This window comes from Bufo gargarizans, chromosome 2 (genome assembly GCF_014858855.1).
Source record: "Bufo gargarizans isolate SCDJY-AF-19 chromosome 2, ASM1485885v1, whole genome shotgun sequence".
NCBI classification, from domain to species: domain Eukaryota; kingdom Metazoa; phylum Chordata; class Amphibia; order Anura; family Bufonidae; genus Bufo; species Bufo gargarizans.
The window spans coordinates 587,974,600-587,993,631 of NC_058081.1; the positions used below are offsets into that span (position 1 = coordinate 587,974,600).

At 43.9% G+C, this 19,032-nt stretch overlaps 1 protein-coding gene across 1 annotated transcript in view; it reads left to right on the plus strand.

Moving 5' to 3' along the window:
* MORN1 (MORN repeat containing 1) overlaps positions 1 to 19,032 on the plus strand; it is a 436,773-nt gene that overhangs the window by 165,070 nt on the left and 252,671 nt on the right. Inside the window, exon 10 of the mRNA XM_044281850.1 lies at positions 4,753 to 4,919. Within this exon, the coding sequence (XP_044137785.1) occupies positions 4,753 to 4,919 (167 nt within the window). The remainder of the gene's footprint in view (positions 1 to 4,752; positions 4,920 to 19,032) is intronic.

The following is a 19,032-nucleotide window of genomic DNA, read 5'->3' on the forward strand; positions in this document are numbered from 1 at the left end:
ATATACATTTTTTTTTATTTTTTTTCATATATAATATATATATTTTTTTTTCATATATAATATATTTCTCTAATACATCATTTATTAATATATACTTTAATATGTGTGTTTAATATATGTTTTCAACACATCAATTTAAACCATTTCATGTTAATATCTATGGTATGTACATTCATATATATATATTTTTATTATATTTCTATACATTTTTACGATATGTACATCATCTTCATATTGGCCGCATTTTTAAGCCAAAATTTATTATTAATAATATTTCTTATATTTTTATATATTATATATTTTTAAAACTTTCTATCCTTTAATATATAATCAATTTATTTAATTGCCTTTTATTTTATCTCCTCCTTAAAAAATAAAAAAAATAATAATAAAAATTCCCCTTTATTCCTCTAATAATATTAATGATTGGTGCAGACTATATCCACAAACACAGATACATTTTCGCCATATTCCACGATGTGATTCCCCCATCCCCAAAGATACCCTAGCAAAAAGATGGATTGTACACAAAATCGACATATCTGTATCCTTAGACACTAGATATATCTGCTATATATTTTTTTGCAAAAAGATGTATTCTATATAAAATTGATATGTCCCTTCAATATCTATATTTATATCCTTAGACGCCAGATATACCTGTTTAACTTTTTATTAACAACCCAATGAAACTAATACTTCAGACTAGAGGCTGACTTCCGGTCCGGATGCGCTCCAGGCTGGAACGCACCGGAAGTTCGATATGCGTTCCACCGCGAGCGCTCCCACAGGGAACTACAGAGAAGCGGTGTGGAGGCATAACAAGACCCTCCACCAGCCTCACGGTTGTCCCAGTGCTGATTATTTTTATAACGGGCTAGCATTGGGACACCTGCACTAACTAGTTATAGAAAAATTATCAACCCTGTAACTATCAGGACGTCATTTCCGGTGCGTTCCACAGTGGAACGCATGGAGACACCGGAAGTGACGAATTTACAAACCGTTTTGGCGGTCTTTTTTTGCTCCTTCATTGCTACTTAAACCCTATGTGTACCATGTTGTAATTATCTTTGCTCCTGATGAAGGGGACCCACTAAGAGGCCCCGAAACGCGTTGAGCTCCTCACTCCCCCACCCTGGCTTTGAAATAAAAGACTGAAAGAAAGAACAAGGACTCCAGAGTGACCACTGTTCGTTTCTGAGATTCTACTGGCGATCCAGGCGCAGGAGGTGTGATGTGGGTGTCTTGAGCTTTATCCCACATTACCCTCCTGGGTGAAGTGAGTCACTAAAATTTTGATTTTTTGCTTTTAAAACCCATTATTGGATCTTATACCTTGATTGTATATATTTTATCGCTATTGTTATCTTATTCTTAACTACTAATAACCTATTGTATACCGATCAACTACAATATCCGCTGAGTGTACACACATAACCCAAAAAAAAGGTAAAAAAGATAAGCCTCTACCTTTGTGCTTTACACCATCATAACCCTAGACATTAGGGATACTGGCGCCCCCTTTGTGGTCCTTTTTTGCGCTTTCGCGCAACCCCACTGTTTTCTTTCCAATCACCCACCTTGAGTGATCAGGGTGGTTTGAGACCATTGGCAGCCGGCCCCTCTCTGTTTTACCATTATCATTTGACCAACATATATATTCCTAAGATATATAATTTTATTATTTTCATTTCCAAATAGACAAGACACAATCTTACTACACCCAGTCTGCCCTACCTCTGGCGCCCTGCGAAGTTACCCCTGGACCACCACTCCTGAAGGTCCAGTGACTAACCCTCTTTTTTTCTTCCCCTGTCTCTGCTTTAGTACATGACAGTCTCTTTCTAAGAAAGCTGGAACCAGCTCTGTACCTCACATGGTCTCAGAGATCTCCCTGTTCATTGCTCTGCTAGCTCAGCTAGATTTATTTCACACCAGCAGCTCAGAGGGTGTGTCCTTACTGCTGCAGCTGGTGGCAGTGGAAGTATGGAGCTGACCACCTGCTTTCATCTCGGGGAGCTGGACAAAGAACTTTTAAAAAGAGAAAACAGAAGGTGGCGCTATACAGATAGATTTCAGTGAATAACTCAGAGGTTATACAAAATTTCTAATGCAATTACAAAAGTATTCAGATCCAGTTGTTGGTTTGGTAGAATGTTTTTAGTGGGGCAACCCCTTTAAAGATTTAATCCAGTAGGCATACATGGTACAGCTTCCCAGGCTACAATTCCAACGAATGTGCATTACTTGAACCTACAGACGGTATTGTCATTGGGAAGAACTTTGTGTGCATCAGAAAAAAACCTCTTGACGAGTTAGTAATGCCTGGAGGGCTGCTGGCAGGGCTTATTGTCAAAGAGCAACGTGATTGACAGGGATTCCCGCACATTGCCACTGACTGATTCAGTTAGTAGATGGAAGCAGTGTGCAGTCCCTTGAAGTGGTGGATAGTACTTAAAGTTCCCCTTAACGAGGTATTCCAGAAATTTTGTTATTGATGGCTTATCCTCAGCATAGTCCATCAATTTCATATCAGTGGAGGTCTGACACCCCCCCCCCCCCCCCCGACGATTAGCTGTTTCAGTGTATCTCCAGTGCTGGAAGTACACAGCTCAGTCTATCATGTAGTAGACAATGCTGGTTCCTGCAGTGCAGCTCCCATTGAAGTGAATGGGAGCAGCAGTGTAGAAACCAGCTTTGTCCACTACAGAGTGGATGGCGCTGTGGAGTTCCAGTGCTAGAAATACTTAGGAACAGCTGATCAGTGTTGGTGCGAGGTGTCAGACCCCCACCAATCAGATAGTGATGGCCTATCCTGAGGATAGCCCATCAATGTGAAAAATAAAACCTAGAAGACCTCTTTAATATACTACTTTAATAGTTAGTTTAATAGCTATTGTTGGTTAAAAGGCGTCTTTGGTTTAGACATCTGCTGTCTGTATAGTCCATCAGGGAATATGGCAATAATAGAGGGAAGTCCTCCACCTAGGACAGGGGTAGTTAACCTCCGGCTCCCAGCTGTTGTGAAACTACAACTCCCAGTATGCATACTTGCTCTGCTCTTCTAAGAACTCTCATAGAAATGAATGGAGCATGCTGGGAATTTTAGTTTCACAACAGCTGGGAGCCGGAGGTTGCCTACCCCTGACCTAGGACATAGTTATTAGCTAGAGTGCAGATCTTCTTCCTCTGAAAGATCTGCCTTATTTATGCATTAAAAGGGTTTTCTGAGATTTTTTATTTTTACTGATGACCTATCCTCAGGATAAGTTTTCAGTATCTGATCGGTGAGGGTCCGCGCTGCTGCCTTCTAGCACCTCTTCAAGCACAGCGCCGTACACTGTTTAGCGGCTGTGCTTGGTATTGCACTCAACCCCATTCACTTAATGGGGCTGAGCTGCTCCTAGGTCACGTGACACATGAATGTGTCCACACTGGAGAAGGCCGCGGCGCACACAGGAGTGCTGGTGCCTTCTCAAACAGCTGAATGGCAGGGGTCCCGGAAGTTGGACTCCACCGATCATATACTGATGACTTATCCTGTGGATAGGCCATGATTTAAAAAAATCTCGGAAAACCCTGTTAAGACCCTTTTTATATGAACTGATGATCAGCAGACGGATTGTTTCTGACCACTGGCCAGCCTAATCTGGGCAGCCATCAGCCGACAAAAAAAAGGGCAGCTGCAAAAATAAGACTTTGTTAACAGTAAATCGTCTGTGTGCTGCTGATATAATGTTAAGGGTATGAGTGGAGGGGGGTGCACACTCAGTCACGCCTTGCACCCTCAAAATCATTGTAAAGTGAAAGCATAACAAGCACCGATTGACATGTATACTGTTGACAGGTGCTCCTTATGGCAGAAAATCTACCCGTGCAAAAGGACCCTTACCCCAACAGCCCACTGTCCCTCAGTAGATCATGGGGGGTGTCCTCAATTTCTATACTGTAGCTAATTTTTTGTATTGAAATTCTGCAAGGAACAAAAAAAAGATGTATATTAAAACCTTTTTAATGTTTTAAAGCAGCTGATATCACAGGGGGTGGCCAGCCTCATCCCTTCAAATGAAGTATTACATGGCGAGTGGTGGACCACATAATTAGAGTTTGGGCCAAGGCTTCCAGAGCTTCTCTTCCCCAGGGAACCTCCCTCCCCCTCTATGATTTAGCTGCCCAAATACGGCGTGTGAAAATGGTTTGTCCTTTTTACGGCAACCGTTTATTGTATATGTACATGAAATAAGATTGATAGTTGTACAGTAGTAGTACTTCTATACCATAGATCTTATCAAACCTAAGGTCCAGGAGGTCATGGAGTCAGATCATTTCACAAAGGTCCAGGAGGTCATGGAGTCAGATCGCTCCACTGCATAGCCTCGTCCCTGCTCCTTTCCTCGGGCCCGTACCGATCTCCGTGTAGCTGCAGGCATGCTCTTAAAAGAAGTGCTCTCCGCAGAAGCCTAAGTGCAGTTTATCAGCTGTGAGTCCTGGAGATGAAGTGCTTAGAAACCTAAAATGTTAAAGCATTTTTCATACAAGCGTTCATGCTTTTAACAGGTGGTTTGTTTGCACTGACATTCACTGTTATTTGTCACTTCTAAGAGTATGAAAATAACTATGATGTGTAGATTGTGGGAAGGAGCTTTCATGTAAAATGCTACCTGAGTGGAGATTTTGTCAAATGTGTAGGCGATGCATGTGAAATTTATTTTTCCTATGGTTAATGTAAGCGTTGTTTATTATCCACAGTGGTTATGAATGTATAAATTATCCTTTGACGTATATAACTGAAGAAAAGCAACCACAGGACAGCAGAGATCCCTCATTAGTGAAGGTGGACTCTTCTAAGGTCCAACAGCCCTTGCCGTCAGACCATGAGCTGCTGCACGAGAATGGAGGAGATCCTTCCAATGACGGTGAGTCATCCGTAAACGGGTTAATGATGTTTGAGTTATATTTATTTGTTGAACCTCCCTTCATGGTGTCCAGTTTTGCCGTTAGGACAGAAGGGCATGATGTTTGTTTCTCTCTCCACACTTTTTACATAAGCCTTAGGCCCCATGCACTTGACCGAATCCGTTTTTGCGATCTGCAAAATACGGTTCAGGACGGTGTGCTGTACACATTTGTTTTGTGGACCCATTGACTTTAGTGGGTCTGTGGTCAACCTTTTTTCAAATCGGATATACAGTTACGGAAAACAAACAGACCCGTGTGCTTTCCGCATCCGTACATACATTCTGCAAAAAGACATAACATGCCCTATATCACTGCAGAGTGCAGACTGTAGACGCATTGATGTCAATGGCTTCATAAAAATGCAGATGCTACATGGACGGTATCCGTATTTTGCCGATCCGCAATTTGCAGACCGCAAAATACATGCAGTCGTGTATATGAGGCCTTAAAGAGGACCTTTCATTACAATAAAAAATCTAAACTAAGTATGCTGACATGGAGAACGGCGCCCAGGGCTTTCCCTGCACTTACTATTATCCCTGGGCGCCGCTCCGTTCTCCCGGTATAGGCTCTGGTATCTTCAGATTTTTGCCTCAACTGGGAGGAGCCTGCTCTAAATCTCCTGGGCGTCTCCTTCTCCCAGGCCTCTTATACACGACTGCATGTATTTGGTCTCAGGTTATGAGCTGAGCGCTGTGATTGGACAGCACTACAGCCTGGGAGAAGGGGAGACGCCCAGGAGAACAAGAGCAGGCTCCTCCCAGTTGAGCCGAAAAGCTGAAGATACCGGAGCCTATACTGGGAGAACAGAGCAGCGCCCAGGGATAATAGTAAGTGCAGGGAGATCCCTGGGCGCCGCTCTCCATGTCAGCATACTTAGTTTAGATTTGTTATTGTAATGAAAGGTCCTCTTTAAGGTGGCCATACACAGCCAACAGCTGTAGAATGAACATTTGGCCAATGGTTGTCTCTCCTGACTCTTCCATACATACACCTTCAGTTCAGCTGAGTGTATATGTGTTGTCAATGGAAAGGGGGGAGAAAGCCGCTGGCAGACCCTTTTTACAGTGGCTTATCTCCTGGGAGAACAAAAGGCAAAAAAATTCAGTTTGCCCGATCCTCCTCTGCCCCGACATCCTCTGTCAGGAAAGGGTTGGGAGCTCCCAATACACAAAAGAGTTTTAGCAGTTTGGCCAACAATACACTAATGTGTATGAGGGCCTTTTCCCACATGCTTCCTTGTCCGTGCAAAATGTAGCATGAAACCTTGACTTGACGACCACGTGGTTGCATTGAGCCCTTCAGAGCGAGAGGCGCTTTATGCATTGGCTCTCCTCTACAGCTCGATTCAAAGTTCTTGAGTTGAGGGACATTTATTCAGCCTTCAGTAAACATGAGACTTAGGGCTGTATTACACCAACTGATTATCTTAGAGATTTTCTGGCCAATCATTGGTCAGATGGCCGTTTACACACACAGTTATTTTGCTATACACACCAACTGTTGGTCTGATTGGACAGATATCGGTCAAATAATCTGTTGGTGTAATACAGCCAAGTGTTTTTGGATTAAAGATTCTAATAAAGCATATTTTGACACCATTATTTTGTTCAGTGGTTCCTGCCAATGTCAATGGGATCAGCCGACAATTTCATGTCTGTGGGGACTGCCCCTGACACCTCCCATCAAGAACCCATCTGGTTAACATGTCTAATGCTGTTGTGTCCCTTCTAGATAAGTGGCACCAAATGTGTCTGATATCCGTTTTTTTCATTTCCTTCCTAAATATTGACGAATAAGGGGGGTCTGAGCTCTGAGGAGGCCGCAGCACTCACCAGAGCACCACATCCTCTTCAAATAGCTGATCATTGTGTTTGGAGTCAAACTTCCTTGATAAGATGTTGATGACCTATCCTGATGGAAAACCCCCTATAATACTGTATACCTAGTATTATACACTACTTTCCCTGTACATGCTATAATCTGGTTTGACCCTGGATTTTAACGGATCACGCTACCTGTTTGACCCGTCTGTACCTTGCCTGGATGTCTGGATTTGACCTGAGCAACTTTGTGCCCCCAAATTATGTTTGGCTTTCGACTACTCTTTGGTACTACTCCTTGCTTTGACCCCGAAACCACTCGCCCTCCTTGGCTTCGACATGCGCCATCCATAAAATCAATTAATAGATACCAAATTTGCACTGAAAGCTTGATTGCAGCAGACCAAGACCCTTAATAAAGTCAGGCCAGTAAAAGGGCATGCTATACACAGTATATGTAGCTGTACAGTATATATGTCACAAGACAGCAATACGGCCACATTTTTAGGTCTGTAGCATGACGACAAAGCCTGTATTGACCACAGTTTTGATGAACTGAACTTAGATGCCCATAAGCAGAGGTGTAGCTGGGAAGGGCCTGGTGTGCATGTTTCCTGATTGCTGGTGTCACATGGAGGCACCAGCAAGCCACTCTGAGATTTAGGGCCAGGATGATGACTTTACTCTTCAAAAGAACTGAAGTTAAGTCTGACTACAGGTCAACCCATAGGGTTCTATGGTGATTGAAGCACAGTTCAGTTGATATGCATGTGTCCGGGTATTGCTGCTGTAATGCAGACCCTGAAATGCGTCAGTATTAAAGCTGTGTGCCGCAGGTTTTACTTCAATATACAGTATACACTGTATCATTGTATGCAGATTTATGCAGCAGTAACAGATCCCCCATCATTTCTTTAGCAGTTTGGAAACACCCATTACCCACTATTGTGGTGATGTGATTGAAATTCCAGATATGTTGTAGGGACTCTTCCCACTACTCTAATGTGTTTTATGTATTATTTATTTAGTAGGTTGCATGAAAAAATAAATCTCAATATTATGATTCCAAATGCATTATCCCCCCGGTATATTAGCCTGAACTTCTTGTAGAATGAATAATAGTTTATGTCCCCAGAGCATTGTGCTGGTAACACGGAGCAGACGAATAATACAAATTATATATCACCTGCAGAAACTGGAAACCAGTCTATTACTATGGAGGGAACGCAAACATTATAATTGTGCTAACCAAAATCATAGACAACTGATGTCCTTCTATTTTAATGTGTACCTCCTTCTTTGAAGGGGTTGTGCAGTGGGAAAATATTTTTTGTATATGAAGAAGAATTGTGTAAAAATGTATAATAAACGTTACTCACCTTGCTGATCCTCTGCCACTAATATTTCAATGCTTACTGGGTCTCTGCCGCTCTCCTTTTCCTGGTCGAGGCTCAACCAATATTGGGCGCAGTGGTAGCCAATCTCATCCAGTGATTGGCTGAGCAGCCCTTTCCTGTCATTTCCTGTGTGTTGAGCCTGGAACAGGCAGAGGAGAGCAGTGTGCGATCAGTGAGGTGAGTAATGCTTCTTTGTTTTTGTTTTTTGTTTTTTTTCACACCTTATCTAAAAAATGTTATACCGCCAAATAAACCTTTAAGGGTATTTGGAGCAAAACTGAGAAAAAAAATAGTTTTGATTTTTGTGTTTCTTCCGTATCCACCTGAAATAATTTTCCTCCAAAATCCTAGATTAAATTAAAGGGGTTACCGAGACTTTTATACTGTTGACCCAAGATCATCAGTATCTGATCAGTAAGGTCTGACACCAGGGACCCCCGCTAATCAGCTATTTAGGAAGGCATTCTCGCAGCTTAGCCTAGGCCATGTGACGTCACGTTCATCAATCACATGGCCTTGGTGCAGCTCAGCCCCATTGAAGTGAAATGGGGCCGAGCTGCAATACCAAGCACAGTCACTATACAATGTATGGCGCTGTGCTTGGTGAGTAGAGAGAAGACTACAATGCTACTGTGAGCACAAGTGCCTTCTCAAACAGCTGATTGACTGGGGCCCTGGATGTCTGGCACCCACCAATCAGATGCTCATGACCTATCAAGAGGATAGGTCATCAGTATGAAATTCTCAGAAAACCCTTTTAAAGGTTAAAGCACTCAGGACCACTTTCCTCAAGATGCTCTTGAAGACCATATCTGCCTCATCTTTGCAAAGCAGAAAACATAGATTAGACAGGCAGATAGATTGATAGATTTTTCTTGCCTGATAAGCTCCTGGATCAACCTTATGTTATGTATACCCAATAATTGCCTCACAGAGACTAGGGGTGATATATGCTGGTGTGCCTAATGGGGTTAGGGGTACACAAACATTTCGGGGGAAAGCCCAGTGGCCCATATGGTTTACTTTGTGTTAATCTATTTTCGTTTGTGGTAGATTTTTGGAAAATATTTTATAGCAATAAATGAATCATTTGTTACATTTGTCACGTTTTACATTTGGGCGTTTGGTGCTCTGTGGCTTATTTTCATGCCAGCCTGTTGATCACATGCAGATGCAACTACTTAAAAAAAAAATCACGAATAGAACTACAATGTAACCCAGGTCGTCACAAGGCCCACTTGCCGAACATGAAGCCGCACATGTGGCCCAAACAGGATTTTTTTTATTGCCATTTATTTCTTCTTAAATCAAGTGCACACAGTTTATGCCTTTATTTCTACTCAAATTATTGTATGAAAGTGTTTGAAACATTCGGGCTAATTTTCACTTTTGTCTGGAATAAAGCAATTTTTCTGAAAGCATTTTTTAAAGAAAAAGGCAAGCTGTGCCAAATGTGGCTATGCTGTAGCTGCTGCTTACAGTACCTATTGAATGTATACAGAATAAATGATCCGCAGCAAACAGACTAGAAGTGGCGGGTCATATAAGGTTCACTAGAAGATAATCTACTGACTGCCAGCCGTGGGGATATCTAAGTATCCCGGATTGTCATATCCAATCCAGCTCTGGTACAGTCACTATGCATTGATACTGGATGACATGGAGACACTCCCTATATTTGTAACTGTATTATGTGTACCATGTGAGTGATCTCATGATCAGATACATATTTGGGGGATACTATATCATCTTATGAAGAGCACCATAACAGATCGTAGAGTCTTATAGTACAAGCAATGCTCCTCTGGAATTCTGGGAAGAAAGAGATGAAAATGAGCTTTTGGCAAGCTCTGCTTCTAATACCACCCGATGTAAGCTCCTATAAGTTAATTTTCGACCTTGAGACATGACTTGGGTAACAACTAAGCCAGCATCTCATCTGCAGACAGCTGTTTTGGGGTGATTGCCCCTCATCAGTGCAGAGCAGAGAGTACTGACCTAAATGGCTGAGAGGCCTAGGTCAGGATTTAGAGGAACCTTATGGAGAGTGTCTAAACCACGCAAGGAGTCTTATCGGTCAGGTAAGGCTCCTCTGGAATTCTGGGAAGAGGTTATAAAAATGAGCTTTTTAGCAAGCTCCGCCTCTAATGCCAGATGTAAGGTAGCGTACACATGCACAATCCATACATACAGTTCGTTTAATTCATAGTGTAATTATTTATGTAGGCCCCATATAAGAACCTACATTAGCTACTAAAGGACCATCAAGTTGTCCAAATTCCAATAGTCCAACACCTCAGAGGTTTTGACGATGCTGGATGATCAGAACTTAATATTATGATAAAATAATATTTGTCAGAATTTGTAGACTGTGCTTATCTGTAGGGGTTAAAGCATTTTCCCAACACTAGGAAATGACATCCATTTCTTATTGCTTTTGTTCTGACGATTGGGACCTGCCCTGATCCTTAGAATGAATTGGGTTGCAGGTTACTGTGCAGTGGATGATCGGGGTACTGGTGTACAGGGAAATGTCTGGAGGGACTGCAGATTTAAAGAGGATGTCCAGAATTTCGATATTGATGGCCTATCCTCAGGATATGGCATCTGTATCAAAACCCTGGACAACCCCTTTAACTATGCAGCCCCTCCAGTTTCCCCCTGTATAGCAGTACTCAGTGCAGCAAACTGCAGCACAACTTATTCTAAGGATTGGGGCATGTCCCAGCCGTCGGAGCACAACCAGTAAGTGATGGCATATCCGAGTGATGGGAAAACCTCTTAAATGGTGAATAACTTTGGTGTTCATTAGACTCTGTGCCCTGGTTAGTCAGTGTCAGACTGGTTGTGGCATTGGAGGTTCCACTCTTGCTGAGTCCTATAATACTAATTTAGTTATCTGTCTGGTGACACGCTTCCTTTAGCATATGAGGGTAAGAATCTACATGTAAAGGATGAAACAACAGTGTGTTTCCCATTTACATCTGTTGTCTTGCTCTGTTTGCATTAGCTGGCATAGTGTTGATAACGCATAGATAAAGGGGTGTCTCACTTCAGCAAATGGCATTTATTATGTAAAAAAAGTTAATACAAGGCACTTACTAATGTATTGTGATTGTCCATATTGCCTCCTTTGCTGGCTTGATTTGTTTGTCCATCACATTATACACTGCTCATTTCCATGGTTAAGATCACTCTACAATCCAACAGCGGTGGTCGTGCTTCCACACTATAGGTATAGCCATCAGCCTTCCTGGTGGCCGGGACTGTGGGAGCGCACATAGGCTGGCGCTTTTTCCTTTTGTGTGCAAACACGACCACCTCTGCTGGATTACAGTGTGGTCGTAACCAGTGGCGTAGGGATCGCCATAGCAACCATAGCAGTGGCTATGGGGCCCTACGCCACTGGGGGCCGTCTTCTGTTGATTTATTTTTTATTTTCACACACTACACACAGGCAGCCAGGCCCGAGCCGCACGCAGGACTGGAGCAGGGCGCACGCAGGGCCGGGCCGACACAGAGGCTGGGGAGGCTCCAGTCAGGCCACTGAGTAACTCAGAAGATCTGATCATATTCTAACCCCCAGGCGTTCCCATGGGGGTTAGAATATACCATCGGATCTGAGTTTTCACGCTCTCACTGATTTCTTTCTCAAATCCGATGGTATATTCTAACCCGATAATATTCTAACCCCCAGGCGTTCCCATGGTGACAGGGACGCTTGCCTGGGGGTTAGAATATACAGGGCCACCCACGCCGCTCACAGGAGCACATTTATAAACTAATCAGTAACTTTAGCTTTAATGGGACACTGTCAGGGCCAATAAGCATATTGAGGTATATATATGGCAGTACAGGTCTTATAATGGGTATTACAATCATATAAGTATCCCCCCTGTCCACATTATACATACAGTAAACTTAAGTTTTATAACCTGCTCCAACGGTCTTCAATCTGCCCAAGGGGCGGCGTTTCACCTCTCTTGCGCCCAGCCAGCCTCCCCCAACTGCCGCTTTGAAGCGCCGCCCAGCTCATGAATATTCAGTTTGCTGGGCGGCTTCTGCGGTCCCCGCTCTGAAGCGCTGCGCTTAACAGTGCCCCGCGCATGCGCCGGATCTTGTGAAGTCGGGGACAGTAAGCGCCGCCCAGCGAAGTGAATATTGATGAGCTGGGCGGCGCTTACTGTACCCGACTTCACAAGATCCGGCGCATGCGCCGGGCACTGTTAAGCGCAGCGCTTCAGAGCGGGGACCGCAGAAGCCGCCCAGCAAACTGAATATTCATGAGCTGGGCGGCGCTTCAAAGCGACAGTTGGGGGAGGCTGGCTGGGCGCAAGAGAGGTGAAACGCCGCCCCTTGGGCAGATTGAAGACCGTTGGAGCAGGTTATAAAACTTAAGTTTACTGTATGTATAATGTGGACAGGGGGGATACTTATATGATTGTAATACCCATTATAAGACCTGTACTGCCATATATATATACCTCAATATGCTTATTGGTCCTGTCAGTGTCCCTTTAATCATTGACATTGCTGATCTCTTTACTTGGATTGGATTTTGATACCTTACTCTGTCTTAGCTCCGGTAACGATTTGGCACCAGGAGTGAGATAGTTTGTGGACTCTCACTGCAGTCTTTGGTGGCCATTTGGTATTGTGGAGTGTCTCTCCCCTCAGGGTTGAACAAAGGGGGGGTATGTGACACAATTAGAGGTTTGGTCTGGGAAAACAGGTATTTCCCTCCCAGTATGTGCTGCTGGGCTGATTTACAGCCAGGTGAGGTCAAATACCGGACCGGATTTTAAGTGCCGGTCTGGGTTTTGGCAGCACCTGGCTATCCTTAAATAAGCAGCTGGGCTCAGAAGCGAGGTCTCTGTGTTGGGATCTGGGAGCCTTGTGTCTGGATAAAGGCTTGCTACCTGTTTGGTATGAAAACAGGTTGGTGCTGCTATGGTCAAGGACTATGAGGCAGATTTGCCGCATGGTGTGAATTACCACAAACACTGCAAGGTGAATTTTTTGACTGCTTGTTTTGTCACTTGCCTAAAGTGTGAATAAAACACTGAACTGTTTGCCCCAAAGAACTTGTTGCATCTATCTATACTGCGTCCTCTAATTCTGTCTACCAGAGCGAAACCCCACTATACTATATATATATATATATATATATATATATATAGAGAAAATGGACGGCACTCCGGTGCAACGTTTCGGCTCTGGAATGAGCCTTTATCAAGCGGTGGGGTAGGAAGTCGATTCCCCAGGAACGTGCACCTATTTCTTCTGATATTAGCCAGTGCCGCCATTTTTTCTTTTATAGAGAGAGAGAGAGAGAGATAAAATTGAGATATATTTGATATTTGCTAATAGGGATGGTTAGATATGAGATTAGATACATACCGTATTTTTCGCCCTATAAGACGCACCGGCCCATAAGACGCACCTAGGTTTTTGAGGAGGAAAATAAGAAAAATAATATTTTGAACCAATAGGTGTGCTTTTGGTGGGTTTTAAACTAATTGTGGTCTGTGGATGGCGCACTGTTATAGGGGATCTGTAGATGGCGAACTGTTATGGGGAATCTGTGGGTGACGCACTGTTATGGGGGATCTGTGGGTGATGCACTGTTATGGGGGATCTGTGGGTGACGCACTGTTATGCGGGATCTGTGGGTGACACTTATGGGGGATCTGTGGGTGGCTCTTATTGGGGTCTCTGGATGGCACTGTTATGGGGATCTGTGTATGACACTGTTATGGGGGGGATCTGTGGATGACACATATATAGCATCTTATGCTATGTGTCATCCACAGATCCCCTCCATAACAGTGTCCCTGTAGTGAATACAAGGGGTGGGGGTCGCATCTGCTTTTATAATGACAGCGGGGCCCATGCAGGGACTGTATTCTACTACACGGGCCCCGCTCACTGTATAATCGTATCTGTATTCTGTAATAGTTATTTATGTATATACCGGTAATCGCATAATCAGCGCTACTTACAACTACAAGCGCTCGGTAGGTAGCAGAGAGGAGGGAGGAGGCCCCCAGCCCCTCCTCCCTCACAGCCTCTCCTCCCTCACAGCTCATTGAAAATACAGCAAAATCAGCAGCATTCACCCCATAGGACGCACTGCTATTTCCCCCCCCACTTTTAAATGCGAAAAAATATGGTAGATGCCTATAGAGGGGTTTGTGGCAGACGGAATTATAATATTAGAGGATTATTTATGTTAAGCTCTAGAAGCTAAATAGTTGTATACTATGGATACATAGGGTGTAATTTATCATTCTGAAATATGCCTAAATTACAGCTAGTTGTGCCGCAATCTGAAACTTCGCCCGGCTCATGCCAGGTCTAAATAAGTGGGCGTGACGTGGACGGGGAAGGGCCGGCAGGTCTGTCTCATTTATCATTTTCTACGCCTGTTTCAGGCGTAGATAAAGGTCTAAATATAAGACAGCTCAGAATAGGTCTTACATTTAGAACTGGCGCTGGATGCACCGAAGTTATGGAGAGACCGGCGCGCCAGGATCCATCGCCAGCGACGGGGCTTTATTAAGACCGGCGTCTAAAATGCCGGTCTTAATAAATGTGCCCCATAATATCTCGTTATTATTTGTGCACCACGCGTGCTATAATGTACTGAGATGTCACTTTTATAGCACGGTGACCTCACTATGGCTTCATTACAATATTTTGCCAACTTATCATCAGTTTTTACCCTTTCCTTTGATGCATATCCCTGAAATAATGTAAATTGCATTGGCTTCTCATTGCGGGGGACTCTCTGCCAGAAATTCATGACTTTTGTTGCTGAAATGAAATATTCTTTAACCAGCTAGCTCATTTGTATGCCTCCTCCACGCCAGACATTTTGTCTGAGTCACAGGGAGGGCTACCTACTCATAAACTGAGTCACCGCTCTGAATCTATTGTCAGAACGTCGCCGCTTTCTATGTTATCTGGAGCAGCGCCTGCACTTTGTGTTTGGCAGTGATTCACCGTTACCCTGCGTGGCATACAGCAAACCACGTACCAAGCCTCAGCCCTGGCAGATTGTAGCAAATGGGATACTGCCCAGATACTGTTATTGCAGATTTTACACAGGAGGACCTGGCATCCCGGGTACATGGCAGCATAGGTACTTTCTTGGGCAGAATGTCCACAAATACCATGTGCACGTGTGTGGAGGTCACATTGTGAGCACTATAGGGGACAAGGACCTATGTGATCAGTGCTGCGCAATATGTTGTCCACATCCAGACGTGGCACATTTCTCCATAGATAGATAGATCGATAGGAGATAAATCGACAGACCGACAGACAGACACAGATATATAGGTAGGTAGATAGACAGACAGATAACTATATAGAAGATAGATAAATAGAATATGTCAGCGCTATGTAAGTGACTAAGATCGATAGATAGACAGACAGATAGATATGAACATAGATAGATATGTAGATAGATAGATAGATATTGGGAAACAATCTGTGTTTCAGAGCATATTGCAGATTTTCAAATCCACTCATTGCGCATCTAGAATTTGCTGTACGAGCAGGACCCCGACACACACATGCCTGCCAGCTCGGCGGAGTAAGCATGTGTTCTGAGTAGGAAGGAGAGGAAGCCACTACCACAGGATAGGGGATAAGTGCCTGATCAGTTGGAGTTCAGCCGCTGGGGCCCTTGCCTTTCAGAAGAACAGGGGCCCATGTTCTCCATTTGAATGGAGTGGCAGACACGCACTCCACTTAAAGGGAACCTGTCACCAGGATTTTGTGTATAGTGCTGAGGATATGGGTTGCTAGGTGGCTGCTAGCACATCCGTAATACCCAGTCCCCATAGCTCTGTGGGCTTTTATTGTGTAAAAAAACAAACAAACACGTTTTGGTGTCCGTCTCCAAAGCGGAATGGAGGCGAAACGGAGCCAAACTGATGCATGCTGAGCGGATCCTTTTCCATTCAGAATGCATTAAGGGCAAAACTGATCCGTTTTGGACCGCTTGTGAGAGCCCTGAACGGATCTCACAACCTGAATGCCAAAACGCCAGTGTGAAAGTAGCCTAAATTGATAGATAGATAAACATATGCTAAGCAAGAGAAAACAGCAGCACAGTCACTGAATAAGTGGGGTGCAATCCCTCCGGAGGCCTAGGCTCAGGGTCCACTATGAGATCCAAACAAGAAAAATGAGGCAGGACCCCAATGTACGGTGAACAGGGTGTTGGACCCGGTTTATTCCCACTTGACAAAGGCCTCATTGTGCTGGGCTGAAATGTTGCAGAGGAATAACACCCTGTTCACCATACATTGGGGTCCTGTCTTATTTTTCTTGTATATATAGATTGTAGACTTTGAAGGGTTTGTCCTAATGACAATCTCCCTTCAAACCAAATCTTACAACTTGGGGTTGTCCCATCACAACAAATTAATAATAATTACTAATAATAATAATAATAAGTGCCTGATGAGTTGGGGTCCAGTTGCTGGGGCCCCTGCCACTCACAAGAATGGATGCCCATGTTTTCCATTTCTGTTGATGCATGCATGTCCACCGCTCCATTCAACTCTCTAGGACTGCCGGAGATAGCCGCAGACAAGCACTCAGCTATGTTCAGTGTTCATATGTTTCCTCCAATGAGGGGCGAATTGGCCGTAGACCTTACTGGGAAATTTCTTGGTGGGCCGATGCCCAGGGGGCTGCCTGGGCCCCCCTCATGTCCAGCCAGTGGACGTATTTTGTGCTGCTGGCAGTATTTTGTGATGGACTGTGGTGTTTGGCTCTGTGGGGCGGTATAATGTGCCACAATATGGTATTGCTGGCCCTGCCTTCCATCAATTTGGACCCGACTACAAAATGGGGACACTTTTCATATTTTTTCCAGGGCCACCTTAAGTTCCCATTCCCCCCTGCATCCATTCTTTTCAAATATGGGAACATGGACTTGTCATCAGAGGGGTCCCCAGCACTTGTACCCAGGCTGATCAGACACTTATCCCATATCCTGTTCTTGTAATGGGACGACCCCTTTAACATGGATCTGATTTTCTTCAGGCTCCGAATAAATATTCCATCCTGTAGACTACATGCAGATGGTAGTTTGGAGTCAGTCATTTCCATACTGAGATGAATATCACTAAATTTTCTTGCTTTGCCATCTGTGATTTTAGAAAGAACCCGAGATTTGCATTCCAGATTTTTTTGCTTCAGCAGTTGTCATCCATGGTTTGTTTTTCACATATTGTAATTGGAATAAAAAAAACTTTTGTGTCTAACTCTTCTGACCGCACTTTTTGATGGACATTCATCAAAAACGCTCTCCGTGTGCAAGATTTTTAAGGAGAAGTTTGCTGTTTCCCAACCTACAAAATAAATCATTGTTTCCTGTTGTAGTTCTACTACACTTTCTGGAGCAGAGTAAGGCTCTTGAGCTCCAGTACATCATTTGTAATGGCTCCCCCCACATTTATCTAGTGATAAATGTCATTTATAATCCTGGTGCCTTCTTATGTGAGCCATTGGGACTCCTCGGGCACCAGGATCTGGGTGTGACTACTACCTCTGCACCTTCTATAGCTATGCCGCTAGTTAGAGGCCTATAGACCTGTGAATGAGGAGTAAATTGCTAAATAAATTCCAAATGAGTATGTGTGTCAGCCTAGCAACTGGTTCCTCCACCACGTATGACCAGACTAGATCTCTGCACTCTTGTGGTGACCAGTTTCCTCATGTTATTATTGCAGGCCATTGTATGTTGGGTGTGACCAGCTAGGGAGAAGTACCTGTACCCCAGTGGCATACCTACCAACATTTGTTTTGGTAAATTAGTGGCATTTCGCCCATCCAGGAACGCAGACTTCTATATAAACCCACTTTCAAGCTAGGACAAGTCAAGTTTCCAAAATTTTCTATGTAAATTTGGGTTAGGCCTCATGCACACGACCATTCCGTTTGCCTTCCGCAATTTGCATAACGGAACAGGCGGCCCATTGTAGAAATGCCTATTCTTGTCCGAAAACGGACAAGAACAGGACATGCTATATTTTTTTTGCGGGCCTACGGAACGGAGCAACGGATGTGCTGTCTGCATCTTTTGCGGCCCCATTGAAGTGAATGGGTCTGCACCCGAGCCGCAAAAACTGCGGCTCGTATGCGGACCAGAACAACGTTCGTGTGCATGAGGCCTTAGGCTGAGTTCACATTTTAGTTTTTGGTCAGTTATTTCCATTAATTATTGTGAGCCAAAACCAGGTGCGGGTCAAAAACACAGAACAGGAGCGAATCTTTCCATTACACCTGATCTCTGTGGAGGCTTCACTACTGGTTTTGGCTCACAATAACTGATGGAAATAACTGAAGTGTGAACTCAGCCTTAAACGGGTTGTCCGATATTTTGATTGCCTATATTCAGGATAGGTCATCGATATGAGATTGGCAGGGGTCCAATCCCTGGCACCCCTACTGATTTAAACAGACCACGGAGTACCAGTGATGTCATGTTCATGGATCGTTCACATAGCCTAGGCGAAGCTCAGTCCCATTCAAGTGAATGGGGCTGAGCCTCAATACCAAGCGCAGCCACCATACCATGGGCCACTATACAAAGGTCATCTGTATTAAACACCGGCAAAACCCCTTTAATCCTGGTAAATTTGAGACAATTGGCTACTATACCTTTGATATATTTCCAGGGCACCTTCTCTTAGTGTGGTAAACGCCTGGAGAGACTTTTCTGCCCTGTACTTCCTAATAATTTTATGTAATGTTACATCTGGCCTACAGTAACACAGCCATAAAATAGTGATTTATGTGTTTGCAGATTTTGCAATTAAAATGCACCT